The 16,438-nt window shown below is 74.5% G+C and overlaps 3 protein-coding genes across 14 annotated transcripts; 2 read left to right on the forward strand and 1 right to left on the reverse strand.

Moving 5' to 3' along the window:
• The first annotated feature begins 605 nt into the window (after positions 1–605).
• On the forward strand, positions 606–6,117 carry DUS1L (dihydrouridine synthase 1 like). Of its 3 annotated transcripts, none has more exons than XM_070060121.2 (14): positions 606–760; positions 1,370–1,616; positions 1,807–1,915; positions 2,147–2,197; positions 2,450–2,562; positions 3,426–3,508; positions 3,870–3,973; positions 4,086–4,230; positions 4,318–4,414; positions 4,485–4,573; positions 4,843–4,988; positions 5,404–5,441; positions 5,615–5,690; positions 5,773–6,117. In XM_070060121.2, exons 2-14 carry the CDS (start codon positions 1,380–1,382, stop codon positions 5,910–5,912), a joined length of 1,428 nt encoding a protein of 475 aa, XP_069916222.1. In that variant the 5' UTR covers positions 606–760; positions 1,370–1,379; the 3' UTR covers positions 5,913–6,117. The 3 variants fall into 3 exon arrangements, 2 of the variants coding, with proteins under 2 accessions (XP_069916222.1, XP_069916221.1); XR_016224392.1 differs by having other exon boundaries at positions 609–760; positions 1,217–1,616; positions 4,325–4,414; XM_070060120.2 differs by having other exon boundaries at positions 609–760; positions 1,217–1,616.
• Positions 6,118–6,267: 150 nt separating this feature from the next.
• On the reverse strand, positions 6,268–9,721 carry GPS1 (G protein pathway suppressor 1). 8 transcript variants are annotated; one of them, XM_070060118.2, is made up of 14 exons: positions 9,655–9,721; positions 9,323–9,407; positions 8,963–9,055; positions 8,692–8,873; positions 8,295–8,595; positions 8,144–8,221; positions 7,953–8,010; positions 7,689–7,774; positions 7,484–7,578; positions 7,225–7,330; positions 7,042–7,122; positions 6,835–6,972; positions 6,604–6,738; positions 6,268–6,536 (listed from the first exon to the last, which is right to left on the reverse strand). In XM_070060118.2, exons 3-14 carry the CDS (start codon positions 9,038–9,040, stop codon positions 6,462–6,464), a joined length of 1,413 nt encoding a protein of 470 aa, XP_069916219.1. In that variant the 5' UTR covers positions 9,041–9,055; positions 9,323–9,407; positions 9,655–9,721; the 3' UTR covers positions 6,268–6,461. The 8 variants fall into 8 exon arrangements, with proteins under 8 accessions (XP_069916219.1, XP_069916220.1, XP_069916215.1 ...); XM_070060119.2 differs by having other exon boundaries at positions 7,953–8,013; XM_070060114.2 differs by having other exon boundaries at positions 9,323–9,523.
• A 31-nt stretch (positions 9,722–9,752) lies between these two features.
• Positions 9,753–14,190, forward strand: RFNG (RFNG O-fucosylpeptide 3-beta-N-acetylglucosaminyltransferase). 3 transcript variants are annotated; one of them, XR_011383310.2, is made up of 8 exons: positions 9,753–10,087; positions 12,091–12,139; positions 12,323–12,425; positions 12,501–12,654; positions 12,868–12,956; positions 13,091–13,299; positions 13,513–13,598; positions 13,673–14,190. XR_011383310.2 is itself a non-coding variant. In XM_070060123.2 (8 exons), exons 1-8 carry the CDS (start codon positions 9,836–9,838, stop codon positions 13,752–13,754), a joined length of 951 nt encoding a protein of 316 aa, XP_069916224.2. In that variant the 5' UTR covers positions 9,755–9,835; the 3' UTR covers positions 13,755–14,190. The 3 variants fall into 3 exon arrangements, 2 of the variants coding, with proteins under 2 accessions (XP_069916224.2, XP_069916223.2); XM_070060123.2 differs by having other exon boundaries at positions 9,755–10,087; positions 12,323–12,395; positions 13,091–13,256; XM_070060122.2 differs by having other exon boundaries at positions 9,758–10,087; positions 13,091–13,256.
• Positions 14,191–16,438: the final 2,248 nt, after the last annotated feature.

Raw genomic sequence — 16,438 nt, forward strand, 5'->3', positions numbered from 1 at the left:
CTGAGGAGCCGCCCGTGGGCGGGACAGCTGCACCTGCTATTCACTGATGTGTAAATTAATGTCGAATTCGCAAAGTTTGGGACCACTGCATAATTATTATTTTTAAAGACTCATTTCGTTGAATTCAGAGTGAGGAAGAGGGGAGGAGAGGCATCTCCCACCCGCTGGTTCACTCCCCGTGGCCGCGCGGGCAGTGCGGGCCTGCGCCTTCCGGGTCTCCCACGCGGGGACAGGGAGCCGCGTGGGAAGTGGGGCGCCCCGAGCCTGAATCTGCGCATCCGGGCTGCGGGCCGCGCGACCACCACAGCGTCTCCCGCGCCCGTTCCCACGGCGCCCCCGCCCCGCGCAGCGTTCGCAGTCACGGGGCCGCGTGGGGCCGCGGCGCGGGAGGGTCTCCCTCCCGGCCAGTCACGCAGACTGAGCGAGCTCTGCGCGCGGAAGACCCCGGCCCCTCTCGCCCGCCCGCCCGCCGGGGGCTGAGGCGCCGGCCGGGCTCCACGGACGCCGCGCGAGGCCTCTCAGGCGCCCCCTGCTCGGCGCGGCCGCGGGCTCGCGCGGGCCCCTCGGCGCCGGGCGCCGTTTCCGGGGGACGCCTTTCCCGCCGCACCGCCGGCCGCCCGGACCGCCCCGGAAGCGCACCTTCCGGCGGGCGCGCGGAGCCCTGGGCCCGGCGGCGGCCGGCGGCGGGAGGCGGCCCCGGGCGCGGAGCGGCGGCGGCGGCGGCCGGGCGGGAGTCCCAGGCCCCGGCTGCGCCGGCCAGGTGAGGCGCGGGGCCCGGGCGGCCGGCGGTGCGGGGCTGGCGCCTGGCGGGGGTCGTGGCGAGCCTGGAGGGGCTGCGGGCTGCGGGCGGGGCCGGGCCCGGACCCCCGCCGGACGCGGCTGCGGGGCCGGGGCCGCCCGCACCTGTATCTTCAGCCTCAGAGGCGCGCCGGTGGCCGGGCGCTTGGCCCGTTGTGAAACCTTGAACTTGCTTAGAAGGTGTGGACGGCGAGCCTCTCTCGGTCCGTGACCGGGGCCGGCGGGAGAGCGGTGGACACCCCGGGTCCTTCGCTGCTCGCCGCTGCCCGGGGAGGGCAGGGCGCTGGGCTGAGTGGGCCCTCTGGGCACCGGGCCGGGCGCCGCCTCTGGGGTGGCCCGCACTGCCCTGGCCCGGAGCTGCGACGTCGCTTTAGGGGCACCTGCCTGCGCAGGTGCCGACTGCATTGGCTTTTCACAGCTGTCCCGCCGGGCGTCTGGGCTCTCCCCGGACGGTGGCGGCCTGGGTCCGGCCTCCAGCCTGCGCCCGCCCTGGGCAGGCGTGTGACCGACAGCGATCCCGCCGCAGCGGCGCGTCCTCTGGCCTGTCTGAGCCCAGTCCTCTGCCCCTCAGCGCGGACACGATGCCCAAGCTGCAGGGCTGGGAGTTCTGGAGCCGCACCCTGGGCGGGGCGCGGCACGTGGTGGCCCCGATGGTGGACCAGAGCGAGCTGGCCTGGAGGCTGCTGAGCCGCCGCCACGGGGCGCACCTGTGCTACACGCCCATGCTGCACGCCCAGGTCTTCGTGCGGGATGCCAACTACCGCAGGGAGAACCTGTACTGCGAGGTGTGCCCAGAGGACCGGCCCCTCATCGTGCAGGTGGGCAGGGGCTGCTGGGACGCGGGGGGGGGGGCGAGCTCGTGCGCTGTGGCCGGACGGAGCCGCGGGCCTGCGCCTCTGGCTTCGTCGTGCGTCCGTGTTGCCGCGTGCGACCGCAGCCCAGCGGGTCACAGCGGGTCCCCTCAGGCGGCCTCGCTCACCTCGTGGGTGATTCCTGCGTCTCCTGCAGTTCTGTGCCAACGACCCGGAAGTGTTTGTCCAGGCGGCTCTCCTGGCTCAGGACTACTGTGACGCCATCGACCTGAACCTGGGCTGCCCCCAGATGATAGCCAAGAGAGGCAGGTGCTGGGCAGGCCTGGGCCCTGCCGCTGGGCGGTCCTTGTTCCGCGACGTGCCCCTCGGAGCCTGTGGGGAGCTGGGCAGTCCTGGCCGTGTGGGGCGCGTAAAGCCCCTGCTTGGGCCCCTGGGGCTCCCCCTGCCCTCACCAGCGACTCCGGGTGGGGGCCGGCGCTTGCCACACGGCCCAGCTGCAGGCCCGCACCGGGCGCTAGTAGGGCTGTGCCTTGCAGGTCATTACGGCGCCTTCCTGCAGGAGGAGTGGGACCTGCTCCAGAGGATGAGTGAGTGGGCCCGAGCTGCCGCGTGGGCCGGCGTCGGCCGCTGAGGTGGAGGAGCCTGAGGGACGGGGTGGGGGCAGGCAGTGGGGTTCAGGAGGGCATGTCCTGGGTCCCCTTCTGATGGGGGGTGGCTGCCCCAGGACCAGAGAGCAGGGCTGCGGCAGCGCCTGGGGACGGAGCCAGGGGTCTCCGCCGCCGTCTGGGAGGCGCCGCGGGGGCGGGGGCTGCAGTCTGCAGGAGCCGTCTCCTCCGCAGTTCTGCTGGCCCACGAGAAGCTCTCTGTCCCCGTCACGTGCAAAATCCGCGTCTTCCCGGAGGTTGACAAGACGGTGAGGTACGCCCAGATGCTGGAGAAGGCTGGCTGCCAGGTGAGCGCCGGGCGGGTCCTGCCCCTCAGGCTGCCTGACGCGCTCGGTGCCCCCCCCACGGAGCGGCTGCAGCTCTGTGCCCACTCAGACCCCACGCTGGCCACCAGCTCCTGGGCCAGCGGCCCCTCCTGGGCCTGGTGACCCGGCCCTGCCGCCGAGCAGGCTGTTCTGAAACAGGCTGCCCTTGGAGTGCCGTCCGCGGGGTCACCGGGGTCACCAGGGTCACCGCGGTCCCCGCGGTCCCCGCCTGTCCCCAGGGCCTCCGAGGGCCGTCCCCGGTGGTGTCCTGCGCACTTCGTGCTGCCTGCCTCGCGTCTGGAGGGGCCGCCAGCCACCGCCCTCCACGGTCGGGTCGGCCTGGAGCCATGGGGACTCCACGCCCACCACTTCCTGGCCCGGAAGACTGCCTCCTTTTTCTTTAAATTTTTTTTTTTTTGATTTATTTTTTATTTGAGAGAGTGACAGAGACGTCTTCCATCCAGGGGCTCACTCCCCATACGGCCAAGACAGACAGGGCTAGGCCAGGCCAAAGCCAAGAGCCAGGAACTCTATCCAGGGACCACGCACGTGGGCCACCACCGGCTGCCTCCCCAGGTGCACTGGCGGAGAGCCGGAGGGGAAGCGGAGCAGCGGGGCTCAGGCTGGCGCTCCCCCCCGGGGTCGTGCCCCGAGAGACCGGCCCTTGAAGGAGCCAGAGGGTCGGGTGGGCCCCGGGCAGCCTGCAGGCGCCTAACTGGGTGCCAGGGCCCTGGCAGGAGCACAGAGCCAGGCGTGGGGAGCTGAGGAACCCAGGGAGAGGCCCCTGGGGTTGGGCTGGGGGCTCTGGGGACAGCGGGGCTGAGCCGGGTGTGGGTCTGCCCTAGCTGCTGGCAGTGCACGGACGCACCAAGGAGCAGAAGGGGCCCCTGTCGGGTGCGGCGTCCTGGGAGCACATCCGGGCTGTGCGGTGAGTGGGGAGGCGGGCCGCATGGGGGCGGGGCTGTGCGGTGAGTGGGGAGGCGGGGCCACATCGGGGCTGTGCGGTGAGTGGGGAGGTGGCGTCCCATCGGGGCGGGGCTGTGCGGTGTGCGGGGAGGCGGGGATCGGGGCTGTGCGGTGGGTGGGGAGGCGGGGCCGCATGGGGGCTGTGTGGTGGGTGGGGAGGCGGGGCCCCATCGGGGCTGTGCGGTGTGCGGGGAGGCGGGGATCGGGGCTGTGCGGTGAGTGGGGAGCCGGGGGCAGTCCTAAGTCCCGTGGGGCGCCATGACCAGGGCGGGCCGGGCGGGGGCCGGCGGTGCTGGGGCTGAAGGGTCCTGCTCCGCCCGCAGCAAGGCCGTGACCATCCCTGTGTTTGCCAACGGGAACATCCGGAGCTTGCAGGACGTGGAGCGCTGCCTCCAGGACACCGGCGCCCAGGGCGTCATGAGCGCAGGTGGGCCCCTCCCCTGCCGCGCTCAGCCGCCGGGGACCCCCCCTTGCGCATGCGCTGTGCGCCCGCAGCCCCGTGAGCCGCCCCTCCCTCCCCCACCCGACTCTTCCCGCAGAGGGCAACCTGCACAACCCGGCGCTGTTCGAGGGCCGGAGCCCTGTGGTGTGGGAGCTGGCCGAGGAGTACCTGGACATCGTGCGGCAGCACCCCTGCCCGCTCTCCTACGTCCGAGCCCACCTCTTCAAGCTGTGGCACCACACGTGAGTGCCCGGGGCCACGCTGGGGGGCCTGGCGGGGCAGACCCCCGGGGCGCCGGGCCCAGCGCCATGTGACGGGCGCTGCCTCAGGCTGCAGGTGCACCAGGCACTCCGAGAGGAGCTGGCCAAAGCGAAGACTCTGGAGGGCGTCGCCGCCGTGAGCCGGGAGTTGAAGCTGCGCTGCCAGGCAGGTGCCAGGGCGGCGGGGCCTGGCCTCCCCGGAGGGGCCGGGGAGTGACCGGGCCTTGCCTCTGCAGGAGGACATGTCCAGGCAAGGGGAGGGCGCGAAGCCGGCCGGGGCCCTGCCTTTCTTCCACTGGATCTGCCAGCCCTACGTCCGGCCAGGGTAAGCGTCGGAGCGGTCGGGCTGCCCGCCCTGTGCCCACAGCTGCCGCGCCCGAGTCGCCCAGGCCACCCCTCTCCCAGGGCGCCGCCTGTGTGCAGGCCGCTGTGCGGCCCTCAGTGGACCTGACTCCATGGGATCCTTCCCCGCCCCCAGCCCTCAGCCTCTGGGTTCCGGGAGGTGAGACCCGGCTCTCCTAGGGCTGGGTGGCTGACGCTGGGCCTCTGCTGGCCTGAGGGCGGGGCCCCCTCTCACCACGCGGCTCCCCTCAGGCCCCAGGACGGGAGCAAGGAGGGCCACGGGGCCCGCAGCAAGCGGGCCCTGGAGGAGGAGGAGGGCGGCTCGGACGCCCTGTCCAAGAACAAGCAGAAGAAGCAGCTGAAGAACCCCCGCAAGACCTTCGACCCCTCCCTGAAACGTGAGGCCCGCGGGGGGGCACCCTCGGTTTACCCTGGGCCCTGCGTGGGGGGCGGCACTGCAGCAGCCGCCGGCCAGGGCTCGGGTCACCCTGGGGCTGTCCCCGCCTCCTGGAGCACACAGCCCGGCGAGACCCCAGAGTGGCGCCTCGACGGCAAGGTGGCACAAGGCAGCAGGCAGAGCCGGACACCCTCCCCTGTGCCCCCAGCTGCCACGCGGCCCCTCAGCCGCCGGTGGGGGGGGGGGGGGAGGACGTGGAGTCCCCAGGCCGTGCCCGCCTCCCTGCAGGACTGCCCACCACGTCCTGCCCATCCCTGGCTCAAGGAGAGGAGCACGGCCCGTCCGTCTGCTCTCCGTGAGCCTCCAGGCATGGGCGCCTTGGGCCCCGCAGCCAGCCAGCCTCTCTTCTTTTCTAGCAAAATACGCCAAGTGTGACCAGTGTGGGAACCCAAAGGTGAGTGCGTCCTGGCGCACACGCCCAGGCCTGCCCAGGCCCCTGTGGCTGTCCCACGTGGCCTCACGGCAGCCCTGCCCAGCCCTGGGGGGCCCAGAGTCTAGGCGGGGGGGGGCGGCGGCTGCCCCGGCTGGGAGGCTGTCGGTCAGACTCGCTGGCTTTCCCGTGCCCAGGGCAACAGGTGCGTGTTCAACCTGTGCCGCAGCTGCTGCAAGAAGCGAGCCTTCAGAGAGACGGCGGACTGCCCAGGTGAGGCCGCCGCCAGCCCCTCGGCCCCAGCAGGCGGCAGCCCCTCGGCCCCTGACCTGTTCCACCCTCGCCCCTGTGCCAGGTCACGGACTGCTTTTTAAGACCAAACTGGAGAAGTCTCTGGCCTGGAAAGCGGCCCAGCCCGGGCTGCAGGAGCCCCAGCAGGCAGGGCCTGGAGCGCCAGGTGGCCTCTCCGAAGTCGTGGGCAGTGCGCTGGCCTGAGGGGCCGGCAGGAGCCCTGCCCTGGACTGTCGTTGAAGCCTGGACACATCTTTCCTAAGGAAACGCCTCTCAGGGAACCTCCCGCTCCGCGCACGGGAGGGCGGGCCGACGGCCTCCCCTGGCCCGCACCAGGGACAGAGCCCAGGCTGGACCTGCCCTGTCCTCGCGACGTGCGTGTTCAGTGAACAATAAACGATTTCAGAGACGCGTGCAGAGTGGACAGCCGCACCCAGACCAGGGAGGCCCCCTCTCGGCGAGGGGCTCGGCCCCGCCCCTGCCTCCCCTCAGAGGCCCCCTGAGCGCCCGGGGACGGGGTGGCCAGAGCCTCCCCGAGGAAGGAGAGCCCAGGGCCAGGTCAGCGTCTGCTCCTTTAATGACTTCAACAGCCCAAGGCATGTGCGGGCGGGAGGGGAGCTGTGGGGCGGGGCCCTGAGCCGCAGGGGCACAGCGTGGGGTGGGGGGCTGAGAGGCAGGATCCAGTGGCCGGAGCCGTCCCCCGCCCCCCGAGGGCGCGGTCCAGGGGAGGGCGCGGGAGCGTGCAGGCCGCCCTCACATGTTGGTGCTCATCCGGGACTGGCTGTTGGCCGGAGTCAGCTCCCCCTGGCTCCCTTCCCTGGGAGGGGACTGCAGGGGAGAGAGGGGCTCAGCGGGGGCCGGCGGGGCTGCCCACCCCGGCAGCCCACGCCTCTACCTTCACGTGGATCTGGTTGCGCAGCACGGCCGCCCGCAGGATCATGGCTTTGGCCCGGCGCTGGAACTCCTTGCCCATCAGCAGGGACTTCTCGAAGGTGGTGCTGCGCTGGTCCACGTCCCGGGCGTACAGGATCTGCACGGGCCCGGGCTCAGTGGGGTCCCGGCAGCCCGGCCACGGCCACCCTGGTACCGGCCCCCGGCAGCCCTGGCCCCCCCGGCCCCCCACTACCTTGCTGTGTGAGTCGATGCGCGCGTTGATGAGGCCCTCCAGGATGAGCTGCGTCAGCTCGTCCTCCAGGGCGGCCACCGTGGTGTTGAAGGCCGTGGCCATCTTGTGCATGTCGGCCGACACGTAGGGGCTGAAATACTGCGCGCCACAGGGCGTCAGCCGCGGCCGCGGGGGCCGCACACCCAGCCCGGCCTCTCCCCCACTCACCTGGATGAGGGCGCGGTTGCGGATCTGGGTGTACAGGGTCCTGACGTGGGGGGCCAGGTACATGTCCAAGAGCAGGTTGTCCTGGGGAGGAGAGCCGGTGAGGAGCCCTCCCGGGGAGGAGAGCCGGTGAGGAGCCCTCCCGGGAGCGGCTCCGGCCCCCCCCCCCCCCCGCGCAGCCCCCACCTTCATCTCATCCAGCATCTTGAGGCACGAGGCGTACTTGGACTCGTAGAACTTGAAGATGATGTCTCTCACCTGCGGCTCCAGCTCCAAGAACAACTTGAAGGAGCTGCAGAGGCGGCCTGCTCAGGGCCTGCCCTGCCGCGGCCAGCGCCGCCCGGCCCCCCCCCACCCCGGCCAGCGCCGCCCGGCCCCCCCCCCCCCCCGGCCAGCGCCGCCCGGCCCCCACCCCCCCACCCCTCCCCCGGCCGCCCCCGCCCACCTGCTGGAGATGACATTGCGCTGCAGCTCCTGCCGGTCAAAGGTGGCCAAGGCGCACAGCCCGCCGTAGATGGCCACGTTGCTAGGGGACAGCAGCTGAGGGGTGGGGGGGACACTGGAGGGCCGGCCAGCGGTGGAACCCGAGCTGAGGCCCCAGCCCTGTTCGGGGGCGACCCTCCCGCCAGCCCACTCCACACGGCCCTCACCTCGGGGAAGTCGCAGTGGTCGAAGGAGGCCAGCAGGAAGCACTTGGCCGCCTGCTTGTACTTGCGCGCGGCCAGCTCGGCCAGGCCTACGGGAGGGGACACGGCGGACTGCGGGAGCTGCACCAGCGTTTGGGGGAGCAGGTCCAGCTACTGCGGAACAGCCGCTGCCCACCCGCCTGACGCCCAGGCCGCAGGATGAAGGCTGGTGGGGGCCGCACGCTGGGTTCCGCACCGGGGAGCCGGGTGCGCCCGTCGGCGCCTCACCTGCGGCACACTTGAGCTTGGTGAGGATGGCCTGCGTCTGGCTGTCGCGCTCCCCACGCTGCTGCAGGGGGGAGGCCACAGGCGTGAGGCCAGCGGCCCCCCCCTCCCCGTTGCCCTCGTCCCCCCAGCCCCAGCCCGAGGGGGCGCAGCGGACGCGGGGGAGCCCGAGCGGCCGGGGCCCGGGGCCGCACCTCGGCGATCTCCGGGGTGGACTCGGCCTTGCTGACGTAGCTCAGCACGTGGGACCAGTTCTGCAGGTAGACGCTGACCTGTGGGCGAGGGGCGGGTCACTGGAGCCGGGGTGCGGCCTGCGGCCGCCCGCGCTGCCCGGCCCGGGGCTACCTTGATGACGTTGAGACACATGTTGATGACGTGCTTGGCGCTGGTGCAGTAGTCGCGCGCCCGCGAGTAGCACTTGAGGGCGTTGCTGAGGTCGCCGCAGTCCAGGTAGTGGTCGCCCAGGTCGTCGTGGCCGCGCCGGATGCTCTCCTTGATGGAGTTGCCCTTGTAGTTCTTGAGGTCCGTGTCCAGCTTCTCCAGCTTCAGCAGGGCCTTCTTCCGCGTGGCCTCCACCCAGGCCGTGTCCAGCGCCGGGGGCTCCACGCCGCACTCGGGGACGGCGTCGGGCGCGGTCTGCAGCTCCCTGGGGGCGGCGGGGGCGGAGGGCGCGCCTCAGACCCCCGCGGGTGGGGGAGGGGCGTGCTGGGGGCGGGCAGCAGCGCGGGAGGGGCCGGCGCACCTGGTGGCCTCCGAGAGCTTCCGGTGGATCTCCTCGTACATGTCCACGTTGAAGGTCCTCTGCACGAAGGACAGGGCCATCTTGAGGGCCTCCACGCGCAGCGGGGGGCAGTGGTCCGCGATGAACTGCAGCCGCTCGATGCGCATCAGGCCGCTGTAGCTGGCCGCGTACTGCTCCAGGTCCTGCGAGGGGCGGGCGAGGGCGTGAGGCGGCCGTGGACAGAGCCCAGGGGCGCCAGGGCCCAGGGGCGCCGCCGCGGGCGGGGGCGTACCAGGGTGGGGTTCTCCACCACGTAGTTGACATCGGGTGCGTTCTGCGGGTCCTCCTGCGGGTCCACGTCGATCTGCATGGGCTCCACCGCCCCCTGCAACACGGGCCGGGCACCTTGGCACCTGCGGCCCCGGGGGCTCCGCTCCGCCCGCCCCGCGTCTGCCGGGCAGGACGGGGTGCGGGGCCCCGAGTGCGCCCTCCCAGCCGCTGCCCACTCACAGCAGACTCGGGAGCAGAGCCCCCCTGCCCGGTCGTACGGGCCGCCGCGGCAGACACCGCGGGTGGGGGAGGCCCGGGGGGCCCTGAGCGCGCCGGGCCGCGGGGCCGGGGTCTCCGGCCGGGGCCCCTCTCCTGCAGGTACCTCGTAGAGCAGCGAACAGGCCGACAGGCTGGCGCTCAGGCTGAAGTCCCCGGCCGTGCCCGGCAGGAAGAGGTCTGACCTACTGCTGCGAGGGGCGCAGCACAGATCTGTCACTGACGAGGAGGCCGAGCTGGGGGCCGAACTATCCCTCATGCTGGCCTGACCCTCTGCACCCCCCGACCCTGACACAGAGCTGGCTGGCTGCTGGGGGGAGAAAGAGCGTTAGCGGCGGGCGGCCGGGCCCCGCGCGACCCCGGCCCCGGCGGCGCGCGCGCGCTCGCCGCCCGCGGAGGCCCCGGCGGCGGCGGCCCGGCGCGGCCGCGGCTCGTTACCTGCAGGTTAAACACCTGAACCGGCAGCGGCATCTTCCACCCACCCCGCCGCGGCGCGCCGTCCACTTCCGGGGCACGGCGCGCGTCCGCTTCCGGGGCGCGCGCGGGGCGGGGCCGCCGCGCCTCTTAAAGGAGCCGCCGCCCGCTGGCGCCCGGCGTCCGGGGTCGTCGGGGCGGCCGCATGAGCCGCGCGCGGGGGGCGCTGTGCCGGGGCTGCGTCGCGCTGGCCGCCGCCCTGGCCGCCCTGCTGCTGCTGCCGCTGCCGCTGCCCCGCGCGCCCGCCCCGGACCGGGCCCCGACCCCCGCCGCCCGGCGCGTCGCGCCCCGCCTGCGGCCCGAGGACGTCTTCATCGCCGTCAAGACCACCCGCAGAAACCACGCTCCGCGCCTGCAGCTGCTGCTGCACACCTGGATCTCCCGCGCCCGCCGGCAGGTGGGCCCCCCACCCCGCGGGCCGAGGGGCGGGGTCCGGGGGTCTGGGGCCCTGCCCGCGGGCCGAGGGGCGGGGTCCGGGGGTCGAGGGCCCTGCCCGCGGGCCGAGGGGCGGGGTCTGGGGGTCCGGGGCCCTGCCCGCGGGCCGAGGGGCGGGGTCCGGGGGTCGGGGCCCTGCCCGCGGGCCGAGGGGCGGGGTCTGGGGGTCCGGGGCCCTGCCCGCGGGCCGAGGGGCGGGGTCCGGGGGTCCGGGGCCCTGCCCGCGGGCCGAGGGGCGGGGTCCGGGGGTCGGGGCCCTGCCCGCGGGCCGAGGGGCGGGGTCCGGGGGTCGGGGCCCTGCCCGCGGGCCGAGGGGCGGGGTCCGGGGGTCCGGGGCCCTGCCCGCGGGCCGAGGGGCGGGGTCCGGGGGTCCGGGGGTCGGGGGCCCTGCTCGCGGGCCGAGGGGCGGGGTCCGGGGGTCGGGGCCCTGCCCGCGGGCCGAGGGGCGGGGTCCGGGGGTCTGGGGGTCCGGGGCCCTGCCCGCGGGCCGAGGGGCGGGGTCCGGGGGTCGGGGCCCTGCCCGCGGGCCGAGGGGCGGGGTCCGGGGGTCCGGGGCCCTGCTCGCGGGCCGAGGGGCGGGGTCCGGGGGTCTGGGGGTCCGGGGCCCTGCCCGCGGGCCGAGGGGCGGGGTCCGGGGGTCCGGGGCCCTGCTCGCGGGCCGAGGGGCGGGGTCCGGGGGTCTGGGGGTCCGGGGCCCTGCCCGCGGGCTGAGGGGCGGGGTCCGGGGGTCCAGGGCCCTGCCCGCGGGCCGAGGGGCGGGGTCCGGGGGTCGGGGCCCTGCTCGCGGGCCGAGGGGCGGGGTCCGGGGGTCCGGGGGTCTGGGGCCCTGCCCGCGGGCCGAGGGGCGGGGTCCGGGGGTCTGGGGGTCCGGGGCCCTGCCCGCGGGCCGAGGGGCGGGGTCCGGGGGTCGGGGCCCTGCCCGCGGGCCGAGGGGCGGGGTCCGGGGGTCTGGGGGTCCGGGGCCCTGCCCGCGGGCCGAGGGGCGGGGTCCGGGGCCCTGCCCGCGGGCCGAGGGGCGGGGTCCGGGGGTCCGGGGCCCTGCCCGCGGGCCGAGGGGCGGGGTCCGGGGGTCCAGGGCCCTGCCCGCGGGCCGAGGGGCGGGGTCCGGGGGTCGGGGCCCTGCCCGCGGGCCGAGGGGCGGGGTCCGGGGGTCGGGGCCCTGCCCGCGGGCCGAGGGGCGGGGTCCGGGGGTCCGGGGCCCTGCCCGCGGGCCGAGGGGCGGGGTCCGGGGGTCTGGGGGTCCGGGGCCCTGCCCGCGGGCCGAGGGGCGGGGTCCGGGGGTCGGGGCCCTGCCCGCGGGCCGAGGGGCGGGGTCCGGGGGTCGGGGCCCTGCCCGCGGGCCGAGGGGCGGGGTCCGGGGGTCGGGGCCCTGCCCGCGGGCCGAGGGGCGGGGTCCGGGGGTCGGGGCCCTGCCCGCGGGCCGAGGGGCGGGGTCCGGGGGTCCGGGGCCCTGCCCGCGGGCCGAGGGGCGGGGTCCGGGGGTCCGGGGGTCGGGGGCCCTGCTCGCGGGCCGAGGGGCGGGGTCCGGGGGTCGGGGCCCTGCCCGCGGGCCGAGGGGCGGGGTCCGGGGGTCTGGGGGTCCGGGGCCCTGCCCGCGGGCCGAGGGGCGGGGTCCGGGGGTCGGGGCCCTGCCCGCGGGCCGAGGGGCGGGGTCCGGGGGTCTGGGGGTCGGGGCCCTGCCCGCGGGCCGAGGGGCGGGGTCCGGGGGTCGGGGCCCTGCCCGCGGGCCGAGGGGCGGGGTCCGGGGGTCGGGGCCCTGCCCGCGGGCCGAGGGGCGGGGTCCGGGGGTCTGGGGGTCGGGGCCCTGCCCGCGGGCCGAGGGGCGGGGTCCGGGGGTCGGGGCCCTGCCCGCGGGCCGAGGGGCGGGGTCCGGGGGTCCGGGGGTCGGGGCCCTGCCCGCGCGCCGAGGGGCGGGGTCCGGGGGTCGGGGCCCTGCCCGCGCGCCTCACGCCTGTCTCCCCGCAGACTTTCATCTTCACGGACGGGGATGACCCCGCGCTCCAGCTGCAGGGAGGTGAGCGGGACAGGTCGCCCCGCCCCGCGCCCGGGTCCCCCCTGCCAGCTGCCCTCGCGCTCCGCGCCTCGCCCGGGCTGGACTCCAGGCGGGGGTCGCTGCCCCAGGGGAGCCCCTCCCGTCCCCCTGGGCGGGCCGTCCCGGGCTGCAGGGCCCCTTGGTCCCCAACTCTGCCGTTGACAGGCGACCAGGTCATCAACACCAACTGCTCGGCCGTGCGCACCCGCCAGGCCCTGTGCTGCAAGATGTCGGTGGAGTACGACAAGTTCATGGAGTCGGGGCGCAAGTAGGCGGGGCGCGGCGGAGCGGGCGGGGGTCTCCAGGGCAGAGCCGGGCCCTCACGCCCCGCCCGCGTCCCCAGGTGGTTCTGCCACGTGGATGATGACAACTACGTGAACCTGGAGCGCCTGCTGCGCCTGCTCTCCAACTTCTCCCCCAGCCAGGACGTCTACCTGGGGCGACCCAGCCTGGACCACCCCATCGAGGCCACCGAGAGGGTCCAAGGCGGCGGAACCGTGAGTGCCAGCCGCACACCGGACCCTGGGCACCGGGCAGCCAGGGTTTGCCCCGCCGCTCCAGCCGGGCTGGCCGCCGGCGGCGTGAGGAGGTTGCAGAGGGGCCCAGCCCAGCTCTAGAACCCCGGCAAGGGCGGGGTACCCCGGGGGCGGGGAGAGTGGAGGGCGGCCTGCCCCACCCTGGGCACCCCTGACTGGCTTCCTGGTCTCCAGGTAACCACGGTCAAGTTCTGGTTTGCTACTGGAGGAGCTGGGTTCTGTCTCAGCAGGGGCCTGGCCCTCAAGATGAGCCCCTGGGCCAGGTGAGTGCCCCTCCCCCAGCTGGGGGACCCCTGGGGGTGCCAAGGCCGGCAGGGCGCTGCTCGGCCCCTCCCCCAGCTGGAAGGCCCTGGGGGGGCGCCGAGGCCGGCAGGGCGCTGACCGGCCCCTTCCTCAGCCTGGGCGGCTTCATGAGCACCGCGGAGCAGGTGCGGCTGCCGGACGACTGCACCGTGGGCTACATCGTGGAGGGGCTGCTGGGTGCCCGCCTCACCCACAGCCCCCTCTTCCACTCCCACCTGGAGAACCTGCGCAGGCTGCCCGCCAACGCCCTACTGCGGCAGGTGCGCAGGGCCCCTCGCTGGCTGGACACGGGGGCGAGCCCAGGTGTGGACGCCCGGGGGTGCTCTCCTGAACGGGGGCGGGGGGCCGGGCCTGGTGTGACGAGTGGCACCAGGGAGGGGCAAGGTTCCCGGCTCCCACGCCCCCGCTTCAGCGCCCACCCCGGGCCCCTCCACCCTCGTGCTGCACGGGCAGGCGGTGGTGCCGGGACCCCCAGCGGGAGACTGAGGCAGGGCCGTCCGCCTGTGTGCCCTCCAGGTCACCTTGAGCTACGGGGGTCCTGAGAACCCACAGAACGTGGTGAACGTGGCCGGGGGCTTCAGCCTGCAGCAGGACCCCACGAGGTGAGTGGGCAGTGGGGCCCCCGGCCAGCTCCCCACCCCCACGCCCACCCCTGACCCTTTCCCTCTCTTGCCAGATTCCGGTCAGTCCACTGCCTCCTCTACCCGGACACGGACTGGTGTCCTGTGCGGAGCCAGGGCGGCCTCGTCCCTCGATGACCCGCGACCCCTGGCCTGGGGAGCACCCACGGCCACAGCACCAGGCGGGTGTGCCCTGCAGACCCCCAGAGCCGCTCTCGGGAGAGCAAGGACAGCCGGGCGCTGGGCGCTGTGACCCCCGAGACGACAGGGCTTCTGGGCACCCGGGGGCTGTCCCGGCTCCGTGCCGCCCCTCACCCCGTCAGACTCAGGCTGCTGGGCAGCTGTCCCCCGCCTCGTGGGGCCCGGCACCTCCTCCGCCTCACCCCGGGACTCGGCCTCCTCTGCTCTGCGCTCCCCTCCCCGCCTCCTGCTTGGGGTCCCCGGGCTGAGCCTCGCTCGGAGCAGACCCGCCCAGCCCTGGCCTGGAGCCCCCCGGGGCCGTGGGAGGGAGCCGGCTCCCCGTCCCCGCCCCGCACCATAGCAATGAGCAAGTAAACCCGTCCCGTTGCCGCTGGCTCCCGTCTGTGTCTGAGCCCTGCCACGCCCCTGCCCTCCCAGCTCCGCCCACCGAGCCCGGAGCCCACCTCACTGTGAGGCGGGGGCTGCTGCACGGGACGCGGGGTGACAGCCTTGTCCCCGGCCGTGCTCCTGAGAGCTGGGCCTGTGTCAGCAGGCGTGTGCATGTGCGTGTATGGGTGTGTACCCAGGGGCACACCTACATGTGCACACGTGTGCCGGCGGGGGTGTGCATGACTGTGGACACCCGTGTCACTGTGGACACTGTCCCTGAGTTAGAACTTTTTATTTGAAAGGCAGAGTTACAGAGAGGCAGAAAGAGAGCGAGAGAGAGCGAGTCTTCCGCTCTGGTGTACTCAGCAAATGGCCACAGTGGCGGAGCTGTGCCCATCTGAAGCCAGGAGCCCGGAGCCGCTTCTGAGTGCCCCACGCGGGCGCAGGGCCCAAGCACTTGGTCACCTTCCGCTGCTTTCCCAGGCCACAGCAGGGAGGTGGATCGGAAGTGGAGCAGCCGGGACTCAAACCTGTTCCCATGTGGGATGCCCACTAGGTGGCGGCTTTGCCCACCGTGCCACAGCGCCCCCCCTCCCCACTGAGTCAGGATTTTTGACTTCCTGATGGCAGACAGGCAGGAAGTGATGCGGAGCTGAGGCAGCAGTGGGGGCCACAGCGGACCCCCGTGTGGCTGAGCGTGCCCACGGCAGGCAGGTGGCTCACCGCCCCTGCTTGCAGCTTGTCCAGGGTACGGGGGCTTTACCAGGATGTGACCCCACTGTCGTGATCAGGCTGGCCAGGGATCAGATACACCTCGGGGCACGCCCCCCCCCCCCAGTTGGAGAAGGAGTAGTCTGGGCTCCGCTGGGGGGGGCAGGGGCGCGGGGTTTCCGGCTCCCAGAAGTTGCCCCACGTCTGCCTCCCAGCCCGGTGGGCGTGTGGCTTGCGGGTGCTTGGTCCATGCTGACATGGGGTTCCGTGTCCTCTCAATGCCCTGTGAGGGCCCCCCCCCCGGGCCTGGGCTCCGGCCCCGCGTGAGCACACACCTGAGTGCGCACTAGCAGGTGCTCTCCCCTCGGGTGTCGTGCGCACCGGCAGGGGTCTCGGGTCTCCCCTTCCTCAGCCCGCCCCGCCGCCGGGGCTGGAGCTGACCCTTCCCCCTGGGTGCCAGTGCAGGGCCACTCAGGAGGCGTGCCCCGAGCGCCGGTGAGTTTCCAGCCTTGACTGGCACCTGGGTCACCAGCCCAAGCCAGTCCTGCGGCAGCGTCGGCACAGCTGGGGCTGCTCACCGGGGCCCCCGCACCTCAGGAGCAGGACTGGGCTGAGGGCTGCTGCGAGCGGGGCGGGCGGAGACCGCTGGGCCACCCCACAGAGCAGGCGGGGGACGCACGTGTGCAGGTGTGTGGCAGGCCACAAGGGTGCCGGCGGCCGGGCTTGGAAGGGTCAGCTGAGCCCCCAGATGCCCCTACTCCCGGGACGCCGGGCCTGTCCTGTGTCCAGGGGAGGCCCTGCCCACACCCTGGGCTCCGGCTGGGACCAGCGTAGAGCTGGGCGCTCCTCCCTGGCCCAGGGCTGCAGAGCCCCTGGAGCTCCCAGAGGGGTGTGGCCGGGCATCCTGGGCAGTGGGGTCTCCCGCGGCAGCTGGTCCATTAGAGGGAGAGGACAGGAAGGCAGTGTGGGGAAATGGTGGCTGTGCACAGGGGTTGAACTGGGGGAGGCGGTGCAGACGCCCGCAGTGGACTGAGAGCAGACGGCGGGAAGTCAAGGTCAGCACCGGCCTGGGTGTGCGGGGCCCCTCCCGGCGCTGCCCCGCACGGCCCGTCCCCCAGTCAGCACCCAGTGCCGCTACCACCAGCTCTGCCCTATGCCCGCCCACCGCTCCACCCTCCCCAACATCCCCCCTCTGTCCACCCCCGGCCCACGGCTCTCTGCAGGCGTGGGGCGGCTCCACGTTGGCGCTGGCCAGGGATGCTGTCAGGCCTGGTTGTCGGCAGCTTCTGGGCGGGTTCCCCTGCTGCCCGGAGCAGTGCCCGCTCTGCTGGTGGCCCGCAGGCCGGACAGTGGGCGGGCCAGAAGCTGGGTGGGAGGGAGGAGGCTGCAGTGCTCAGCGGTGACCGCGTGGAGACGGCAGGGGGCAGTGCAGCGCAGGGCGGGAGGCTGGTCAGCGCCCACTGAGATGCGGAGGACGGGCCCTGGAGCGGGGCTGCGGTCTGCGCGCCTGTGCGTGGCCCCTGGCAGGCGGCCACTGGTGG

This window comes from Oryctolagus cuniculus, chromosome 17, assembly GCF_051225735.1.
Source record: "Oryctolagus cuniculus isolate XC-2025 breed Fujian yellow rabbit chromosome 17, ASM5122573v1, whole genome shotgun sequence".
In the NCBI taxonomy this organism is placed as follows: domain Eukaryota; kingdom Metazoa; phylum Chordata; class Mammalia; order Lagomorpha; family Leporidae; genus Oryctolagus; species Oryctolagus cuniculus.

Bases quoted from the DNA above. Each gene is read 5' to 3' on its own strand.
- RFNG (XM_070060122.2), top strand. From the start codon at position 9,836: ATGAGCCGCGCGCGGGGGGCGCTGTGCCGGGGCTGCGTCGCGCTGGCC. The intron at 12,140-12,322 runs GTGAGCGGGACA...TGCCGTTGACAG, and splicing joins CGCGCTCCAGCTGCAGGGAG to GCGACCAGGTCATCAACACC. The intron at 13,599-13,672 runs GTGAGTGGGCAG...CTCTCTTGCCAG, and splicing joins CTGCAGCAGGACCCCACGAG to ATTCCGGTCAGTCCACTGCC.
- GPS1 (XM_070060111.2), bottom strand. From the start codon at position 9,687: ATGCCGCTGCCGGTTCAGGTGTTTAACCTGCAG. The intron at 7,331-7,483 runs GTGGGCGGGGGC...CCGCCTCTGCAG, and splicing joins CGCAATGTCATCTCCAGCAG to CTCCTTCAAGTTGTTCTTGG. The intron at 6,973-7,041 runs GTGAGTGGGGGA...TGTGGCGCGCAG, and splicing joins GCAACCGCGCCCTCATCCAG to TATTTCAGCCCCTACGTGTC.
- DUS1L (XM_070060121.2), top strand. From the start codon at position 1,380: ATGCCCAAGCTGCAGGGCTGGGAGTTCTGGAGCCGCACCCTGGGCGGG. The intron at 4,574-4,842 runs GTAAGCGTCGGA...GGCTCCCCTCAG, and splicing joins CAGCCCTACGTCCGGCCAGG to GCCCCAGGACGGGAGCAAGG. The intron at 4,989-5,403 runs GTGAGGCCCGCG...CTTCTTTTCTAG, and splicing joins CTTCGACCCCTCCCTGAAAC to CAAAATACGCCAAGTGTGAC.